Source organism: Lissotriton vulgaris, chromosome 4_1 (assembly GCF_964263255.1).
Source record: "Lissotriton vulgaris chromosome 4_1, aLisVul1.2, whole genome shotgun sequence".
Lineage (NCBI taxonomy): Eukaryota > Metazoa > Chordata > Amphibia > Caudata > Salamandridae > Lissotriton > Lissotriton vulgaris.
In genome coordinates, this window is record NC_141691.1 from 612753967 (window position 1) to 612775209 (window position 21243).

Consider the following 21243-nt stretch of genomic DNA (forward strand, 5'->3'; position numbering starts at 1 on the left):
GCGAGCTGAGTCAGGCGCAGCGCTTTCTAGTTTTACGGATGCGTGCCATCGGAGTTTGTATTGCTTTTGGAAATGGAAATAATGTATAACATTGACTTGTGGTAGAGCATAGGCACATCGCACACTAAATCTGAAAAAAAGTTAAAAAGTGTAAAGTGTTCTAGTTCCGTGTAGTACAGGAGTCATGTCTGCTTATTTCGTAAGGACGGAAGACTCAGCTGATTGTTGAACCTTGACCCCCAAGCTATTCTAAGACCTTTTAAGCAGGTCCTCAACTGCCTGATGATGATCTATCTGATTTTCGCCGTGTAAGAGTTGTTTCTCTTTCCATTGTGCCCCCTTGGCTACTGTCTTGTGGACTGGTTAGCATATTAGATAGATTGCAAAACAGAAGTGAAAACAAAAATTTTTTTAGCTAAAGGGTCTCCGATTAAGAAATTCGCAGTGGAGTCCAGTTAAACAGAAAAGAGGCGCGTTGAACTCTTCGAAGCAAGGCTCGGAGGGGTGATAGGCTGTGTTTTTCATCATTCAGCTATGAAGCCCTAACACTACGTGGTACTGTAGAACAGGTATTGTTTTCTAGATGAAGGTATTGTATGGGTTATTATAATCCAAAGTGATGCAGAGTGTAGAGCCACAGTTTGTCTGTTGCCGACCTTTAGACATGACTCAATTGCTTTTTCTACAAATTAGGTCGATCATTGTTTATAGGTCATTTAAAAAGATATAAGGCTCTTTCTTTTTTTGTTTTTAGTTTTATATAGAGCAAACTCGACACAAAGGTATTGGAGCGCTATACATGACCACCAGTTACAAAACATATGGTTCCATCAATGTTTTTTTTTAGGCACAAGGCGAATAATGGAAACACATTTCATTAAAGGAAGTACAGAGATCAGAAAGTGAGCCATAGACAGGTCAGAGCGTTGCGACTTGTGAGGCTGTTTGTTTATCAGAGGAGGGAAGGGGGTTTATGTGCAGACTGCAGAGCATTTCTGTATTGAAGCTGTCAGGTCTCGGACCTGCAGGGAATAGGGGAAAATGAGAGGTGGGGACTGAGGGTGGCAAGGGATGGGGCAATGTGGGAGTTAGCACAGAAACCATTCTGTATGGTACCGTTATTTGGCACTGGCGGACTCGGTGTAGGTCCATCATGGATTCATGGGGTAAGTCGTGAGGGGGTGACACCATGAGTTTCCCGCACTGGGTGACACCAACCCTAGTGACGCCACTGAGAAAGCAGATAGGCTAGGGTCCTGATTAGCAGGGTCCCAGCCAGACGAGTACAAAACAGTGAGACATCAAGCAAAAAGTGGGGGTAACCATAAGAAGCAGATGCTTCTTTCCTACACACTCTACTTAGATCTAGGCCAGAAGAAAATTACCCATAAAATTGAACTTAGAATACTTATGTTCTGGCACCGGCTATGATCTACCGTAGCACTTGAGTCCTATAGGATGGGCTTCCGTGAATTAATGATACCCACGTATGTGGGCAAGATCCTGTGGTTGCGTACCCTTAAGAACTTGTGACAGAGGCTAAACCTAGGTGCATACTGGGATCAACCAGAAACCTTGAGTCAGATTAATAAAACCACCCTCAAAGCTGTTTACTGGGGTACTGCTGAGACTTATCTTATAATGAATTGTGATGGATCGATTTTGGCTGCTTTTATCAATTTTAGACCGACATTGTCATTCGAGGACACTATAGATGAAATTGTACCTCCTTTAGCAAGGAAATTATACCTACAGTTTAGGTATGGCTGCCTACCTGTAAATTCTTTTAAAAGTAAATGGTGTAAAGCAGGAGACAGGGTGGATGGAAATTGTACATGTTGCCCAGGGGTACTAGAGTCAATCAAGCATGTTTTATTTTTCTGCCCCTTGTACAGTCAGTTTCGATCCAAATGGATAGCCCCACTATGTAGAAACTTGGGAGTAAGCAAGAATAAGGAGGCATACAGAATACTGCAGACAAACATATTGCGTATTACCGTATTCTGTACAGCCAAATTTTTAATGGCAATGTGGATCAGGCGTTCCAAGTGTTCCCTTAATAGTCCCTGTGCGGCCCCGGATTGCAGGGTCTCGTTAAACTGTTTCGTGTAACTCAAACTGTTCTGTGTGGGCTATTTTTTTTTAATACCATTGATTTTTATTGCTGTTCCTAAAGTATTTTTATGATGAAATTCTATGGTCCTTTTAAGAATGTAATTTTTATTGTCGCACTGTGCTGCTATTGTAATAGACCGAGAACGTGTATTTGAAATGTTTTATGTTTTATTTGTGTTTGCAAGTGTCTGTGCTCTATGTTGTACTTTTATGATTAATAATGGTCCAAATAAAGTCCTTTGAACTGAACGGTTTGGGTGTGGCCTTGCAGTACTCCTTCCCCTACCATACCGAGGGAAATTTGGCAGTTGACAGGAAAAATGCTGACTTAAAGCAATCCTTGACAGTGAGGGTATTAGGCTCGGGTGGCAGTTGGGTCAATCATCTACATGGGATACAGAGGGCACTTAACAACATGTCAAGAAAATCCCTGTGAGGTCGTACACCTTATGAACTTTCGTTTGGGGAGAGGATGTGGGTACCAGACCTCGATAGTGTCAGCAGGGTGGTGGCTGAAACCCCATTTGACATCAGTGATCATTTGGATGTTTTACAGGACCTTAAAGAATAACGAGCTTTACAAAGCAACGTCCAAGTAAAATGCACTGCCAGTGGGGAAGTGAAAACCGTACTGGCAAGACCTGCCTGGGTCCTGAAGATTGGGGGCCACATCAGAGAGAAAATTGTGGACAAAAAAGAATTTAGGCCATCTTACAGAGTGCATGTACCTGTCCTGCCTGTCGAAGGTACCCGAGCTATATTTATGCCGCTTACCGGTCGCCAAGACAAGAATGTTTGTCTCAATTGATCTGATCAAACCATACTATGTGGCCGATTCTCAACAGTAGGCCACATGGGCTCCAACCAAGGCAGCTGCCACACTCTTCTCACTACCGTACAGAAATTTCAGATGAAAGATTTAATAATGACTGAAGACTCCACTTTCCAAAGAGAAGCTGTACATGGCAATGGAATGATATTTCTCCCTGTTGAAAAAACGACAACTGTACAATCAGCAAGTACAGAAATTTCTATTCGAAAAATTGACAACATCTATGTAAACATACCACAGATCGAGTAATCTACCAGTTCTACAAAACCTGCTGAGTTGCCAGAAATAGACCGGACGGCGTCTGTCTACTTTGTGCATTACGGTGATTTTTCATCAGCTCCAAGTGAACCTGAACTGTCAACACCACCTGTCCCTTTCAAGCTATGAGCATATGCCTCCTACCTTTGGATGAAGAAGACTTACGTCGTTGTTCCCTGGATATATCTCTGGATTACAATTGGATTACTTTTCCTGGTACTCTGGATTGGTACAGTAACTATCTTTTTCCTACTTCTGATTGGACACTTTCTCCCAGAATGCACTGCAGTAAAACTCGTGAACTTGGTTCTTAAACCACATGCATCATTGCACCTTGAACTGAGGGATCTGTCCCTGGAAAATATTACAGCAGTTACCCCCGAAGGAATTGTATGCAACATGGTATTGTATGATGGTTATGGTCATACTGAACTTTTGAAAATTCCTTATTTGTTTAAAATTTCTTTAAATTATATCATCACCTCTAGTGCTTTCTAGGATTATTGGGACATTGAAACTGTGCATAATTTGCTAGCAGATTTAAAGCAATCCGCTACATTTTCTAATAATGAATTGCATGAAGGAACAAGTAATTTTGGAGACATGTTCTGTTACCAGCATTATGGTCACCATTTTTTACATAGAGCTAGTATACCACGCACTGTTTATAATTACACACAATGGGAACACTGCCCAACACCGCCAAAAGGTAGTTTAAAGACTTTTGGCCAGAACTTTGCTTATTTTTCAGATTTTAAACATCAGACACAGCCTCGTATTACTATAGACTTGCACCCACACCTGCAAAGAAAAATATGTTAGCAAACACCAAGCTGATATACTCGGCTGACTTTATTTCCCAGCTGTCCATTCAGGGTTTTGACTTTTGGAACCATAGATACAAATGTTTTCTGGGGACAAAGAATTGGCAGGTTTAGGGAATGGATGCCTCATTTAGAGAATGCCTCAAACCACATCAGGTGATTTTCCGGAACAAAACAATGCAACAAACTTCATGTCTTGGTATAGCAAAAATTAATGTTTTGAACACACCACGTATACCTGCTTTCTCATGCTTTAAGAATTGGCAGCCATTAACACAATAAAGTGAGGATATATTAGATGCCATAATACGTAATGGTCCTTTCAATTCATCAGACCACAATTTAAAAGGATCTGTTGGTTTGTCCTGTGGACACAAACGGGTGTCAGTCTACATTCCTGGGTAACACCGAAGGGTTTAGGATCAATAGGCCTGGTCAGTGATATGCACACACAGAACACTCAAGGGTGGTGACGTCATATAGTTTTGGGAAGTTATGCCTTGATTGGCTACAAACCTTTAACACTCTCCCAGGTGAAACAATACTTGTCCCTTCTTTCTGATTACATGGATCTCAGGGATTTTTTATTAGGCCCACGGAATCCACGTCAAAGCTCTTTTTGAACAGAATATACAACAAGCTGTGGAAGATTACTCAACTTGAAGCGCTGAGATATTGAGTGAAATTGTTAGGGTTAATTTAGAAAAGGCTTTGGCTGTGGTTGACAACTGTATGACCACTTTATCATCCAGAATGTATTCACTGGGTAAAAAAGTGTCTGCCGCAAATGACATAATACAGCAAGACATGTCTATATTACAACATGGAAAGTCAAACTTATGGTCAATAGTAATACTGAGCTAGACGTTACAAACATTACGTTCTGGCCACGTACAATGGCGTTACATCAACAGTACAAATCTGTTTTCAGCATATGATCTTACAGAAAGACAGATAACAATCGTGCATGCTAAATATGCCATGGTACACAATAAACACAAAACAAATTAGACCAATTACCTTTTACTGTGGCTGGGACACCATCCATTGACTGGATAATCCATGGTTACATCCCCCTACCGGTCACAACCTTTCAATTCCAATATTGTCTCCAATACCAACAGGTAGGCAGATTTGAAGCGCTAAGGGAAGGATACGTGCACAGGTATTGGGTATTACTATTCAGGTTTAGATGCAGGAATGACGAGACTGAGGTTTTCCTTAGTGGTTCTAATTGTGAGAATGGTTTAAGCGGTTCCTTAGTCTGCAAGGACATTTCTCTCCAAGGGGCACACAATGCTTCAGTAGCGAACTAGTCTTGTTATCTAAAGGGTTCCCCAGCAGCTGTGATTTATCCTGTGTTCAGGATGCTCTCAATTGAGAACTATCTGATGCTGAATGATCAAGGTTGCTGTGGAATGGAGCCAGGCATTGCTCATCTGGTAACGGTTAATTCCATAGTCACTTGCTGAACACAAATACTGTTTCTACCTGCCTGCACAGTTCGAGAGGCAGCGCTATGGCCTTCAATAAATATTTCCAACATCAAATTTGATTCCCTAAGCAAACTGAAAGCCATGCTCTTGCAAAAAGATGTGGTCTTAACTTCAGCCAAAGAGACGTTTGATCTCCTGGTTGCAGGTCCTGATCTGAAATAAAAACACTACTCCACACTAACTTCCTGCTGCATTTTGGGGAGCTAGTCCATCGTATCTTTAACATGTCTGATACGATGGAATAGTGCAATTTCTTTAAATGTATTGGATCTTGTTTGGTTAGCACCTTTCAGACTATTTTCTGAGTTTTACCATCTTTTATACACTCAATGTTGGGAAGCGTTTTTTGGAGAGCTCCCACTTGTCCCGCTAGTAGTGGCGGAAATCCTGACTTTATTTTATCTGCTCCGCAGCTGACTTCCTATGATACACTGCTTCGGCATACCTCTACTTCAAGAACTAAATTAGCATTGGTTCTTATCGTTCAGGCCGGTATGGCTTGACTGCATACAACCTGACTTCCGCTGCTTTGCAGCCATGAATGCATCCTGGATGTGTGTCTCGGAACAGAATTGGTTGCACCACCGGACATTGATGTACTGATGGACCCCTTAAAGGCCCTGGCGTGTTGCTGTCCTCAGCGTATTCCATTGATGATGAATGCATTCTTAGAGACACTTGGGGATGCTTCAGCTCCTAGTGACATGAACAACGACGCTGCAGAAAACTTATGGGATATAAAGCCTCGCTCACCGGCTGCTCTGGGACCTGGATGGAATCCCCTTTGTTCCATAAACATGCCATGAGATGCGCCTCCGGAGACATCTGCGGTTGAGGGCAACAGCGATGTTGCGTCTACCACTTGTGTGGGAACAATTTGTTTTTTAAAATGAACCAAAACAGCTTTTTCTTTTTCTAGGCACCACAGCTTTCTGAGTGCTTGGGATCTCAAATGATATAAATGACAAAAAAAATCTAAAATATATATTTTAAAGGGAAGCCCACTCTTGAGATACTTTTAAGAATAAAAGTTTTGAGAATTGTATGCTGACATTTTAGATAGCTTTTTAGATATCAAACGTAAGAATAATAATTATAATAATAATAATAATAATAATAATAATAATAATAATCCACATTTGTAAAGCGCACAATCACCCGTAAGGGTCTTCAGGCGCTGGGGGCCGTCGGGAAGATTAAGCAAGCAATTGCCCAGAGTCACATGGTGCTGTGCTAACCTGCTGACGGCGCCGGGGATCGAACCGTGATCCCCAGATTCCGGAGTCAGTCGCCCCCTAGCCACGTATGACTAAGAGAGTGAGTGTTATATTCCCATGTTAGGCCCATGTAGTGAAGCAGCTTATTTCTTACATTGTCCTTAGAAATAACATTTTCAGCTGTGACCGTTTGCACATATTTGTGTGTACAACAATTTTGGATTAGTTTCCCTGAAACAAAAACTTTTTACACATCCAGCTTGCACAACATTATCACAACGTCCTGAACAACATGTACAAAGTCTTGTTTCGCACTATGTGCAAATGTCATCACTATTATCATCCACGGGGCAACAAGACTATCTACATATCCATAGCATCACTAATCTTTGCGCCCATCACAAGACTGTTTTCTATTATAAAATATGAGCATCCAAATAGATTAGTAGAGGAGGAACTTCCGCAGACACTGAGGTCCTCGCATGGTGAGAAATCACCATGCAGCGGTCTGACATCTCGGGAGGGGTGTCTGTTTTGTGACCAAGACGGGGTCCTTCACTCTATCCCATCAGGTAATGGGGTTGGATTGTCCCTTGGGGGCATTCTTGGCGCTACATATGCACACATTCTATGTACACTTAGAGTAGGATTTGCATAGTAGGATTACGCTCGATTACTACCTTGTTTTATATGGCTACTTATATACATTGTTTTAGCATCATGGTAGAACTATATCTACTATTTACTCTTTTGGTGTTTGTAATCACGTTTATCTGATTCGGTCTACTAATCATTGCAGCACACGTATTGTATGCAAGAATAACGTTGGTTCAATAAGAATTGAAAATGTCCCACTGTGTATTTTCTGTATTTTTTTCTGAGAATAAGTGAGCACAAGTGGCTTAGCGAAAAGTTCTGTACTGTTTCCATGATCCCTGCCGGGTCAGGGTTGTCATGTTCAGTGGTTGCCAGAAAACCATTCGCTCCCTGATAGGTTAGGGGCGCTTACAGTGGCACTGTGAGCTAGCTGGGTATAGGCCAACATATCCGACAGGGGTGTCCTTAATCAGTCTTGGCACCAAGTCCCTAGTTTATGTAGTCCAAATAATGCGCAGATCCTACAGGTTAGTAGGAACTACACAACAGTTACGCTTAATCAGGTATATTCTAGTGCACCATGTGAGGGAGAAAATTGTCTATGGTAATGGGGTGTTATGTGTACAATTGCTAGCGCGTGTTTGACCCCTGAGGTTTGAGCCGGGGGCTGTTACTCTTAAAATTGTGTGCATTTTAAAATTGTTTTGCGCCTGACTTTTGTTATTATTTTCATTTTAAAACTACCAAAACTTGCATTTTCGAGCACTTGTCCCCACTCCCAGCGCAGCCGAGTCAGCGCTAACGCTCTGGGAAGCTGGGCTTAGGAGGCCATATTGGGGGGAATTAGGGTTGGCGTTCGAGTTGCTGCTCGCCTCCCACCCGCCTCTAATTTGCATAAAATGATGTCATCATCCCATCCGCGCAGCGGGCGGGCGCAGCGGGCGCGCCGGCGGCGGGCCAAAGGCAAGCCGGTCTGCGCCCGTCCGCGACCGGACGGGACCAGGGGCCACGACCCCTGTCCATTCATTGGGCCCCCATATAAGATACAACTTTAATGAGCTGTTAAGACTGAGACCCCTCGTAAAAAAAAGAGTGCGACCACTCATATTATCCTCTAAACTTGCCCCTTTCAGTGCCGACATTGTCACCTACACCCAAAAGGCCTTTTGACTATAGAACATCAGAAAACTTTTAAAATGTTTCTCCTAAATTGCAGATCGATGCCCAAGCATCAAACTGAAATATCCATTTTGCTCGAAGAGCATAACCCGGATGCGTTTTTTTTTTACAGAGACTTGGTTAACCGCATCGTCAGTACCTGACCTTGTCCAAGCACTACCACATGGCTATCAGATAGCCAGAACAGACCGTATCTCAGGAAAGGGAGGAAGCGTAGCAATAGTGTTTAAAGAAAGTTACACCTGTCGATGTAACTCCACCTCTGTTCTTGACTGTGAAAACGTGTCGTTCAATTTGGAATTTTCATCAAACCTAAATTTTTCTGGCATCCTGGCCTACCGCCCCCCTGGCTCGGCCAGACAGTTTCTAGATTCTGCGCCCTCAGTAATCGCAGATCTGGCTATTACATCAGCCCACTTTACGCTGTTAGGAGATCTAAACATGCATTTCGAAGACACTGCTGATCACGCTGCCCAAGAACTAATTGCCGACCTATCCGCACTACAGCTGGTCCAACTCGTCTCTTCACCTACACATATGAAAGGACACCTACTAGACCCAGTATTCAGTAACTGTCCAGGTCTAGTGACAGAGCCCCCTATTGCTCTTCCGTGGACAGATCATCAACTTCTCCAGCTAACCTGGTGCATCCCTAAACCGCCTGCTCTTTTGACAGGTTCACGGGAGGCTCGAGACTGGCCGAAACTGTCAACTGATGAGTGGGCTTGTGAACTTCAAGCCACAATTCCCCTAATTACTACAGACCCTATAGAAGCAAATGACACCTTCAATAGTTGGATTACTCAGTCACTGGATACTATTCTCCCAATAGTAAAATCTCAAACCAAAAAGGTCCAGGACGTCAGCCCCTTGGTACACTACAGAGCTTAGGGAGATGAAACGTAAGTGTAAAAGGCTAGAGAGAAAATGGCGTCTGGGATACACAGGACCCGACAAAACAGCATATAGAAATTCCATCAGAAACTATAAGCTAGAGATTGAAAAAGCTCAATCCCAGCACTACACACAAAAGATCAATGATGCTAGGTCCAACTCGAGGGAAATATATAGAATAGTAAATAGTCTTACTGTACTTCCCCAGCCTCCGGTAAACAGTGAGGACTTACAAGTTCGCTGTAACGAGCTGGCAGATTACCTTTTTAATAAAATAGACTGTATCTACTCTGCTTTCCCAACTATTCCTGCACAGAATCAGGTAGCTATTGCCAGCTCTCCCAACTATGGGGCAGCAGAAAATAAATCTCCAGTATTGGAGAATATCCCATTGCTGCAGCCGGACTTACTAGCCAGCCTAATGACCCAGGTAAAATCGGGCTCCCCCAGCGACTCGGCCCCTCCTAGATTCTTAAGGACCGTCAGTCAGACCACTTTACCGGTCATGCTAAAGGTACTCAATGCCTCTATCTCCACCAATATAGTCCCCCCTAAGTGGAAAGAAGCCAGGGTGAAAGCACTTGCTAAGAAGCCTAATATGAGCATTACCAATCTAAGTAACTATCGGCCAATCTCCTTGCTCCCCTGGGCAGGTAAGCTACTAGAAAAATACATCAACAGCCTCCTGACCAAATTCCTAGAGGAAAATAATCTCCTTGATCCCTCGCAGACCGGTTTCCGCCCCAAGCATGGGACGGAGTCGGCTCTGTTGGCGGTCCTGGAGGAAACAAGGGGCATTTTGGATCGGGGAGGATCGGTGGCAGTCATCCTCCTCGATCTCAGTGCCGTTTTCGACACTGTAAATCATACCTTCTTGTTGCAGCGCCTCGGGGAAATTGGGATTCAAGGAGGAGCGCTGGAGTGGATCTGCTCAATCCTATCTGGTAGGCATTTTCAGGTCTTTGAGGGAGCAACCATCTCCACAAGCAAGCCCTTGACCTGCAGAGTTCCGCAGGGCTCCTCATTAAGCCCGACGTTGTTTAACGTCTACATGAGACCGCTGGCTGGGGTCGTCCTTCCGTACGGTATTAAGATCGTTACCTACGCGGACGATACCCAGCTGGTGGTCTCCCTCGCGCGGGCTGGAGACCCTGTAGGTGCAGTGGACCTGGCGGGATGTCTGAGCGAGGTCAGCAGATGGATGACCCTGTCTTATCTCAAACTTAACGGGGACAAGACAGAGATTATGATGCTGGGACATCTAGCACCATCCTCGATCAATCAGATCTGGCCAGCATGTTTGGGTACTCCCCCAGTCCCCAGGGATGCCATCAAGAGCCTGGGAGTCTGGTTGGACAAGTCCCTGACGTTTAACCATCAGGCCGCTGTACTATCTGCCACCTGTTTCGGCCTCATTAGAGTATTGAAGAAGATTCTTCCATTACTACCGTTTGAGGCTAGACAAACTGTGGTCCAGGGACTGATACTTGCGAGGCTGGAGTTTGGAAACGCACTCTACCTTGGGGCCCCTGACTCCACAATAAAAAAGTTGCAGGTAATTCAGAACTGCGCGGCTCGAACCCTGCTCCAGCTTCCTCGCAGGACCTCTGTGAAGGCAGGACTGACAAGATTGCATTGGCTTCCGGTGAAAGACAGGATCAGCTTCAAATCCCTTTGTGTTGCTCATCAATCTTTTTGGGAAACTGGGCCACTGATCAGTCGCCCTTTAATCGCCCCCTATCTTCCCAGCAGACAGCTTCGGTCTACCAACGCCTTATTGGCTGCTGTGCCAAAGGTTAAAAGGTCTAGATCAGGAGGTCGTTCCTTCTCTTTGAACGTGGCCAAATTGTGAAACAGTTTACCCTTTCATCTCAGGTCCAACTCGGACCTCACCTCTTTTAGGAAAAACCTAAAAACCTTCCTGTTCAACAAATAGTCTGTCCTCCTGTAGCCAGCCCTACGGGCAACAATTGTTAGCTATCAGCGCTGGGACGCCTCCGGGCAGCTATTCTGCGCTTTACAAATTCATTTTCATTTCATTTCATTTCACAATGCTGAATACTATCATTGTTGATTCCGTTGTACAATGTGCGGAGGCAAGCTATATTGTTTTGAAAGGTATTCATTTGCTGTTTTTAGAAGGCAAAAACTCAATAAAAAGATTTCCAGAAAAAATTGGCTAGCTCTCCAACGCAGTGGGGATGAACGACTGGACTAATATTCATATTGGAAAGCAATACTGACTGATGGGCTCCCCCAATAACAAAAAATTATAAGTGTAGTCTGGAAACTCGTATGATCTCAGAAAGAAGGGCAACCAAGAACTGTTATCAATACAGACTTATGACAAGGTGGAATAACGGTGCTTATATTTAAGTGTGAACTGTGATTTGATGTACAAAAACTATAGATAACTTTCTATGTAACGATCCAGCCAAAACATTTGCTGAAAGGCTTTTAAACAATCTAACTACCTTGGGTTGACACCAAAAGCATAATCCCTCCTTTTCTATATGGGTTTAGAAAATATGGCTCAACACTATGTAACACTGTGGATTTAGGATTACAGGCCAATAATGCTTTGACTGCAGGCAGTTTACCTCTGTATTGCACTTTGTCAATTTGACCTTTGTGAACCTTCTTTTACTTTGAACTAAAAGGTTGCACAAGATGGAGTCTGTTCTGACATGAGGAATTGCATCACTTCTAGCATTAAGCCTAAAAAATCAAAAATAATCTTTTGCCACTCAGGAGTGTATATAAAATGTGCTTTGACACCTTATTCATTTAGCATATTTCTTAACAACTTTGAATAGATATTAGACTCAGTACCACTGGACCCTCCTACCACAGGTACCAGGCACACCACAAATGCATATTGTGCAAATGGCCTCCTTATTTTTAGCCAAAACCCAAGAAGGCATGTTCTTAGTACACTAACAAGTTTCCCTGAATATAACTATTTTAAAAAAAACCTACAAAAATCTCAAGTAAAGAATACGGGTTAGCAGATGAAATATGCTTAGGCACAGTTAATGACTACTGCAATCTAGGGATATAAATTGACACACCCCTAGTGTGAGTCACCATGTTAACTATCAATAAAACCAGCACCATATTGTCTAACCCTCTAATCTGGTTCTGTAATCAATATAAGGGGTACTCCTTAAGACTAGGAAAGAACTTTACCTAGATAAAGTTATTCCGGCATTAATTTATGTAGCCCCCCCTTGTGTTTTTTTTTAACTATGAATAAATCCAATTGCGCAATTGAGGGCCTCATTTGGGAAACCCTGTTGAATCTCAGGCCCTCAATTCCCTGAGGAGAGGTTCAAATGAAAATCTATTTGACATAATCTTGGGCCTTAGTTCAAAAGGAAACTTTAAATTGTCTTTCAGTATTTATTTTATTTTATTTAGTGTGTTTTGATATCGCGCACCGCATACCCCACCGGGGTGTCCCGGCGCTCCTTTGTGACTACATACAGCCTGAAGAGGAGAATTAAGGCGGAGGTCGATCAACAGAACAGATAAGTTTTGAGGGCTCTTCGGAAAGGTTGCTCATCCTTGATCAACAGAATGGCGTTAGGAAGTTTATTCCAGAGGGCCGCAGTCAACACCGGGAAAGTTTTCCCACCTGAGCGGGTTTTCCTGAATCTGGGGACTGTAAGAAGGTTTTTAGATGAAGAGCGTAAGGTCCTGATGTTAGTATAGGGGATCAGGCAGGTGGACAGATAGGCAGAGCCTTTGCCTTGCATGGCCCGATGAGCTAGTACCAAAGCTTTGAATTCTGCCCTTTTGTGCAATGGTAACCAGTGGAGATTGCGACGATGGGGAGCAATATGCTCACGAAGAGGAATACCTGCAACTAGACGCACCGCCGCATTCTGGACCGTCTGAAGGCGATGACAGAGCCCAACAGACAGTCCAGTGTAGAGGCCATTGGCGTAGTCTAGATGCGAGGTAATCAACGCCTGCACAACGGTCTTCCTGGTATTACTGGGTAGAAAGTGAATGAACTTTTTTATCATTCTGATCTTGGCTAGGCAAGCAGCAGAAACTGAGTGGACTTGCTGATGAAAAGTGAGGTTGGAGTCCCATTTAACTCTGAGATTCTTCACAGAGTCTTTAGGAAAGGGAGGGGCACTTAAATCAAGGGGCCACCAGATGTTAGGGTCAAGAGGAGAAGGCTGACGGAAAAAGAGAACCTCCGTTTTACCTGCATTGAGCCTTAGAAAGTTATTGTCCATCCAGTGGGCAATTGTACGGAGGCAGTTTTTTAAGGGGTCAAAAGTAGAAGGGTGGATGTTATCAAATGAAAACAGAAGCTGGATATCATCAGCATAAGAAGTGACCTTTATGCCAGTTTGGGAGATGATATCAAAAAGTGGGGGAAAGTAGACATTAAATAAAAGAGGGCTCAGCGAGGAGCCTTGAGGGACTCCCCACCGAAGCGAGTGGCTTTCTGAGGTAAATGGGGGGGTAAACACTGCCCGGGACCGATTGGACAGAAAAGAAGAGATCCAACTCAAGGCCGTGCCCCGGATGCCCTTCGAGTGGAGGCGTTCAAGGAGGAGGGGGTGGGAAACGGTGTTGAATGCTGCCGACAAATCCAGCAGCACCAACACCACTCTTGATCCCTCATCCAACCTCCATCTAACTGCGTCTGACATCTCGATTAGGGCCGACTCAGTGCTATATCCTGGCCTAAAGCCATGCTGAGAGTCGTGAAAAGCGCCTGAGTATTCAAGAAAGCCTGCTAGTTGTTGTTGAGCAAGTCTTTCGAGTACTTTAGCCGGGGCAGGTAGTAAAGAAATTGGCCTGTAGTTAGCAGGCTCACTCGGGTCAGCATTAGCCTTCTTAATTATAGGGACAAAGCGTGCTTGTTTCCAAGTGTCTGGGAAGAGTCCCTGCTGCAAGGAATCATTCCAGATCCTGTTTAGTGAGGGATTGAGAATAGGAGCTAAAGACCTGTATTGTTTAGCAGGCCATGGGTCCAACGGAGAGCCAGATTTGGTTTTAAGCAGTTCCGCAAGAGATTGTTCCAAAGTAATCTTTGTAAAGCCAGAAAACAGGGACTCGGGGCAGAGGGGAGAGGCGGGAGTGGAACTTTTATTTCCTGGGGTATTACTAGGGAAAGAGTCATAGATGTTAGCTATTTTGTTTTCACTAAAAGGCAGAGAGATTATCACAAAGAGTCTGTGATACCACTGGGGGGCGTTTCAGTGCCAGGGGATCTGTAAAAGATCTAACTATCTCAAATATTTCCCTAGATGACCCTTGGGAGCAATTAATTTTTTCTTCTAGAAATACTCTTTTGTGTTCGATGATCTTCTTCCTGTAATTTTATAAAGCAGCTTTGTAAAGGATTTTACAGTCAAGTGAGAAGGTGGTTCTCCAATGTCTCTCAAGACGTTTACATTCTGATTTGAGAATTCGAAGATCATTCGAGTACCATGGGGCCGAAGGGGCAAAGCAATAGGTTTTTATGGGCCTAACTGGAGCAATAAGATCAATAACAGAGGTTATCCGATCATTAAAATTAGTGAGTCGTGTGTCAAGATCTAAATTCGTTTCTGAAAGGTCCACCAATGGAAGATGAGGAGCTAGGCTGTCAGGAGAAATCTTGCTCCAATTTCTACCCTGTTGTTTAGCCAGACGAATGTGTCGGTTTATACGGTGGCAGGGCAATGTAAAAGGAACAAGCAAGTGATCCGACCACACTATAGGGAGAGGAGCAAGGGCATCTAGACCTTCCAAGTTAGTGCAGATTAAATCAAGAGTGTGGCCTGCTTTATGAGTAGGACAACTAATGACTTGATTCAAGCCACCAACTGCTAGAGTGGACAAAAAAATTAAGGGAGGCGGTGTCCTCAGCATTGTCAACATGGAGATTAAAATCCCCAAGAAGGGTGAAGTTGGCATAACGCAGTGAGGCTTGGAGAACGTAATCTAAAAAAGCTGGGAGATGGGCTGGTTTAGAATTAGGTGGGCGATAGACCAGGAGGCCAGAGATTGTAAAGTTAGACGAAATTTTAATACAGAACGGGAGCGCTTCAATGCGTTCCACTTGATTATAGGAAAAGGACGAAATAGTCCAGTGGGTTCTGTATATTATGGCCACTCCACCCCCAGAATGAGGGCTTTGTCTATTGGCGCATAGTATGCTGTAGCCCGGAGGAATTGCTCGGTGTAGCGCGGGGTTGGTGTCATCTCCTAACCACGTCTCGGTAAGAAACAATAAGTCCCATTTATCCTCTTCCAAAGTGTGAAATACATCAAGAGAGTGTTTTACCAAATATCGACAGTTTAGAAGACCAGCTTTTAGTTGTGCCTGTGGAGAAGTAGACTGAATAAAGAGACAATTGTGCTTAGCATCGCAGGGTAGATCAGAGAGGCATTTCGTAAGCGGAAAGCGGGGAGTAACAACCGTACTAGTGGATGATGGTATAGTACAATGTAAGGGCCGCAGAGATTTAAGCCTGGCGCTGTCATAGGTAATAAAGGACGGAGAGCCCTGTAGAACAGTACCTGCGTCTGCGGCCGCATCCTTGTCGCGGACGGGCGCAGACAGGCATGACTCTGGCGCGACTCCCGCGCAGCGGACGCGCCGGACCTGCGCCGAGGCATGAACTTCCGTATCCACCATTGTGCCCTAAAAAGTTATTTAAGTTTACTGAAAGAGAACATTTGAGTTGCAAGACAGGAAATTAAACAGCGTTTGTTCCTTTTTGTAATTCAAGGAAGCCAATAATAAACATCTATATTATGATTAATTAACTCCTATGACAGAATTCAAAGCATATTATGCACACCATGAATCAATTTCCCTTGAAGCAGGTGTTTTAAATATGCAATTAAAATGTCATAGCAAACACCTACTGTGCAAGGCGGGATTCTATAGCTGCCACTGAAGCATATGAGAAAACTTACAATTGCAACAAAATGATAATACTAATGTGTTTTAGAGAGGGACACATATTAACGCTGGATAAAATATGCACATGGAGTGCAAATACTGCAATGAATTGTAATTGCCTTCGTATGGACGGGATATTGGGAGCTTGGGAGCTTAGCTCATGTTTTACTGTGCTGTAATTCTCCTTGATCCTCAGTGCATATCTTATTAATTTATTACATTTCACTCGTGAACTAGAAGAGCACACAGCGGTGTGTGTGTTCATGAACAACATTTATTTTACAAATTGCAATTCTTTAATGGAATTGTTTTTCAAATCTGATTTACTTCTTAAATCCTCAAACATAATTTACTCATTAATTCTGGCTACTAATTTACTGACCTCTTGATTATCACTGTATGGCTGTATTATGTTTACAGTTATTTTTTTCTAAGTTTTCTTGTGAACGAAAATGAAAACGCAGAGATAATTTTAAAGTATGTTGATGCAACGAATGAAAACACTTCTCAAAAACACCTAACATCTCAACAACTAATATTCGTAGTTAAAGTTGGTCGCAGGAATAGTGAAAATGTTTAAAGGAACACAAACATACTGTACTAATAATATTTATTCACTTCAGCTAATTTTGAGGGAGGCTTTTGACACAATCACTGTTCTACTGTTCATGTAATAGGGAACTACACCCTATTGCATTGTAAGATGAAAAGCATTGTCAATGTTCTTCTGCTCTGAAAAAAATTGCAAAGTGGTCAAGTACATATTCAGCACAATAAAATTATTAAAGGGAAAAGTACAGAAAGTTTAAAGCTTTGCATGTATAGGGACAAAAATGTATGCATATTCGACCATGGCGTGAACACCTCAGTTTAAGCTTCTCTTCTGTTGAAGACTTTTAGTGTATAATTAAGCTACAATCATTATCTATCAGAAACCCGCCTGCTCTGTATCAAAGGAAAGTACAAACCGATATACCCTTTCGATCACTAAAATCTGAAAAGCCATATCGTACCTTTTCATGCACGGTCATACAGCTTGCTGCATCTTTCTGAAGAATATCAGTTACCCCATTCGAGAGTCTCTCATACTTCAGCTTTGGTTCTTCTTCACTGTCTTCTTCCTGTGTTTCAGAAACATAAATAACAAAAAAAAGTTTTTCTAGTTTCGTGACCTGTTGCTAGTTTCCTCATTCCACATTCCATAGACACTGTGCTAGAAATGTTCACTTTTAATGGAGGATACATACACAATGAAGATTCAAATATAATCACAATTTAGCACCAGGGTATCAAAGACACAATTTTAAAACGTTGGTCTCGATCTCACCCTCCCTTCACACTCATGAGTGAACAAACACTTCCTTGAGCAACACCAATGTGGCATAACTCCATACATCTTTACTTGAATTTATATCAGCTACTTCTGGCCAATGCAAATAAAAGAAGGGTGAACAGAACATTTAAACCTTCAAACTATAATAATAGTCTTCAAACAGAGGCAAGCTCTCATGTTCTACAATGGTTTTTCATATTTTATGAACTCTCATTTTATCTTGCCATTTTTTGATTATTGTTGAAAATATAGCTCATGTATGATCTTAATATTTCAGAAATACTGTACCATTAGCATTACACACATATATTTGGGAGGTGCACAACAAGGCTGCTATCTATTCTCTGGAGCTTCACAAAAAGTCCTAAATAAATTAAATACACTTGTAGGAGTACCTTGCACACAAGAGACACTGAGCCTGCATGGCCATGGTTTTAGATAGGAGTATAAATATAATAAAACTCACATCATGCCTCTACCAGAGGCATACACTTCACCACAATCAAATGCACATTACTGTAGGCATGCCATCGAAGGCATGCTCAATCTCTCTGAGAGCAACTGGGTTCAGCAGACAGGATGACCACACTTCACTCCTTCACAGAGAAAAGAGAGAGAGAAATGGGAGAGGAGTTGGCAAAATGGCTAGGGCGATCGACCTCGAATCTGAGGAACTGGGTTCAAGTCTCGGCAACAACGCTGAACATCCTGTGATTCTGGGCAAATCACTTTATCTCCCAGTACCTAACAAAAATGGATGCGTCTTCATGTAACGTAACTGGTGCTATGTAAAGATCTCCGATACCTTCGGGTCAAGTTTGCGCTATATAAAACTCTGTAAACAATGAATAAATAGGCTTCCCTATATAAACCAATAGCGTTCAAATGAATATATGTAAAATTAAACATTTTCGGTACATGAGCTGGAGTATGACATGTACTGAAGTAATGTGTAGGCAACAAAATGTAACAGAATAGGTGCAATTCAAGAAGGCCTTTAAATTCCTGATATGATGATAAGCGAAGATGCACCCCTGTGGTGTGGGTTGTAGGACTGATGTGTGCAAAAAAGCCCTGTGCTGGAGGGATAAAAGATCAGATTGTCAGATGTAGAACCAAGGTAATCCTAAAAATGCTGAGGAGCCTTTTTAACAATACACATGTAAGCTGCGGTTTAAGTTCTCAGAACAGTGAAAATCTTAAAAACGTGTTTTTGATTATAGTAACTTAGAAAAACGGATGAACTTTAACAAAATGATCATTAATGTGCTAAAACCAAAGTTCTGTGCCAAAGTGGCATGCAACAAATTCAGAGAAGACCATACAAACAGAGCATTAGGTGTGAAAGTAGATCAGATCGCATTTGGAAATGTGGTGTTCCATGTGCGATTTGTTGCTGGTTACTTCGACCTTGATATTCTGACAGTTATGTCAAATGAAACACTTTTATGTTTATTTAATTTTTACATCAAACTCTGACAGGAATGAAATGTTTGAGGGAATAGGACAAATCATATTAGAAGGAACATGGGTACACTTGTAAAATAGAGGCAGTTTTGGTGCCTGTCGAAAGTATGCATAGGAACAATTTGGGTTAGCAATCACCAGAAAATTATTAAATAAAGATTACACATCATAATCCACATCAGATGATAAACCAATCCATGTTCGGAAGAGCAAGTTGCGCAGAAGTGGAAAGGAGCAGGTAGAACGGTGCGCAGAACAAATATGAAAGGTCACCAGTTATTAAGGTGTGATTCATTGGCAAAGCAACTAATTTGTTCCCCACAGTAATATACAAGTGGCTTTCTAGAAGGCTTTTAATTTAAATCCTACACAGTGCAGGTTCCAGATCTCAAAGGGTTATATCATCTGTACGTCCTCTGATTCAAAGTATGCTTTGGTCCCTATAGTCAGACAAGTGTGACATATTAAGATAGCAAGGAAAATGCTGCCTAGTGTTAAATTTATACCCATGGAAGAGGTAAAATATAACATTCCATCCTAAATATATATATACTTGCATTTAAAAAGCGTCTCTGAACTGAGGCGATAAGCTGGTTTCTACTTCAAATTCTCGTTTAAGCAATAATTATGCCTCTTCTTAAAATAATAAAGAAACTAGGAAATCAAAATCTGTTAAACTTTAAGTACCTATAAACAAAGGAATACTTTAGATACTATAACAACTGAATGGTATTGTTCTTATTATGCTTATTTGTGTGTTAATCTGAAAATCCCTATGAAAATTACATGCATGGCAATAAGTAAAATAGATCAAATTAAAAGCATGCACCAAGTAAAGGGACCATTTGTAAAATAATAACCATTATAAAGACTGTTTATCATTTATCCATGTATGTCTTAATGATAAGGTATGAATGAAAGATAAAGAATAAGAAAGGGGAGACGAAATTAGAGAAACTATAAACAAACTATAGCAATCAAATTAAGCAAATTATATTACATTGCAAACTTGTTTATTGGTAGCAGAGTACCACCAAACAAACCACAAAATCAAATATTGTTTTATAGGCCAAAATTTCTATGAGGTTCCTTAGTCACCCTCGCAATGTACAGCCTCTTAGGTCATTCCTCCATGCTTAATTTTGGCACCTTTTTTTTAAGAGACTCTGTTGCTGGAACTTTGATACTTTGCAACTAACCATGAAAAAACACCACACAATAATTTTTCTAACAGGTTCTAAAGCCCTGTTTAAGACTAATAATTCATTCCTGTATGGAGCATGACTTTCCAAATGTAAGAAATTGTACTATTATTTGCGGTTGACAGCCGGCCATCGCAAGGGTAATAACACTAACTTTTCAGGTTGAGCCCCAGAGTTACTAAATTACTGTGAGTTTAAACTCCTAGTAGCTATAACACACAGCAGACTGGCTTATGCAATCTATAAAGTATTTATACAGACACCAAAACAGTAATAAAGTTAAAACACCAACCAATAAAAACCACAAACTGAATAAGAAAATAGTGTTAACAAAATAACACAATAGCAACAAAAATCCAATAAGGGGAACCAGAGATTTTTTAAGTTTTGGGTACAAGTAGAGCTAAAGAGCACTACATGCCAATGATAGTCTATAGAAATGGTAGATCGGGACAAAGGCAATTTTTCAGGCTGACTCCAATGGATACACCCAGCAGGTTTGTCTCGTTCAAATGTTTTACCTTCTGACTCAGTTCTTTTCTCAAGATCCTTCAGCAGTCAAGCCTTGAGCTGTATCTGAGGAAGGTTGATCAAAAAAGACACCTTTGTCTTGAAGTCCCCCTGACATCTCTGGAGGTCTTGGTAGCCCAAAAATGTCTTAAGTCCACACTTTTCACAGTTTCAGGAGCAACTCCTCTGGGGCACTTCTAAGGATTCCAGGGCTGCAAGGACAGAAGTTAGGGGACATGCCTCACTCCAGCAAATCAAAATGTGGTTCCCTTGTGTTCTTATCATTATTGCAGCGCAATTGGACAGAGCGCTGAGGAAGCAAGCACGCCTAGCAGGTTCGATTGAGAGAGTACGTTAAACTAGGTTTACCTAGAGAATGTGATTACATAGCTGTGCAACT

The 21243-nt window shown here is 42.1% G+C and overlaps 1 protein-coding gene across 1 annotated transcript in view; it reads right to left on the minus strand.

The window, feature by feature from the left end:
* Positions 1 to 21243, minus strand: part of VPS41 (VPS41 subunit of HOPS complex) — an 876961-nt gene that overhangs the window by 685997 nt on the left and 169721 nt on the right. Inside the window, exon 3 of the mRNA XM_086964855.1 lies at positions 17345 to 17452. Within this exon, the coding sequence (XP_086820981.1) occupies positions 17345 to 17452 (108 nt within the window). The remainder of the gene's footprint in view (positions 1 to 17344; positions 17453 to 21243) is intronic.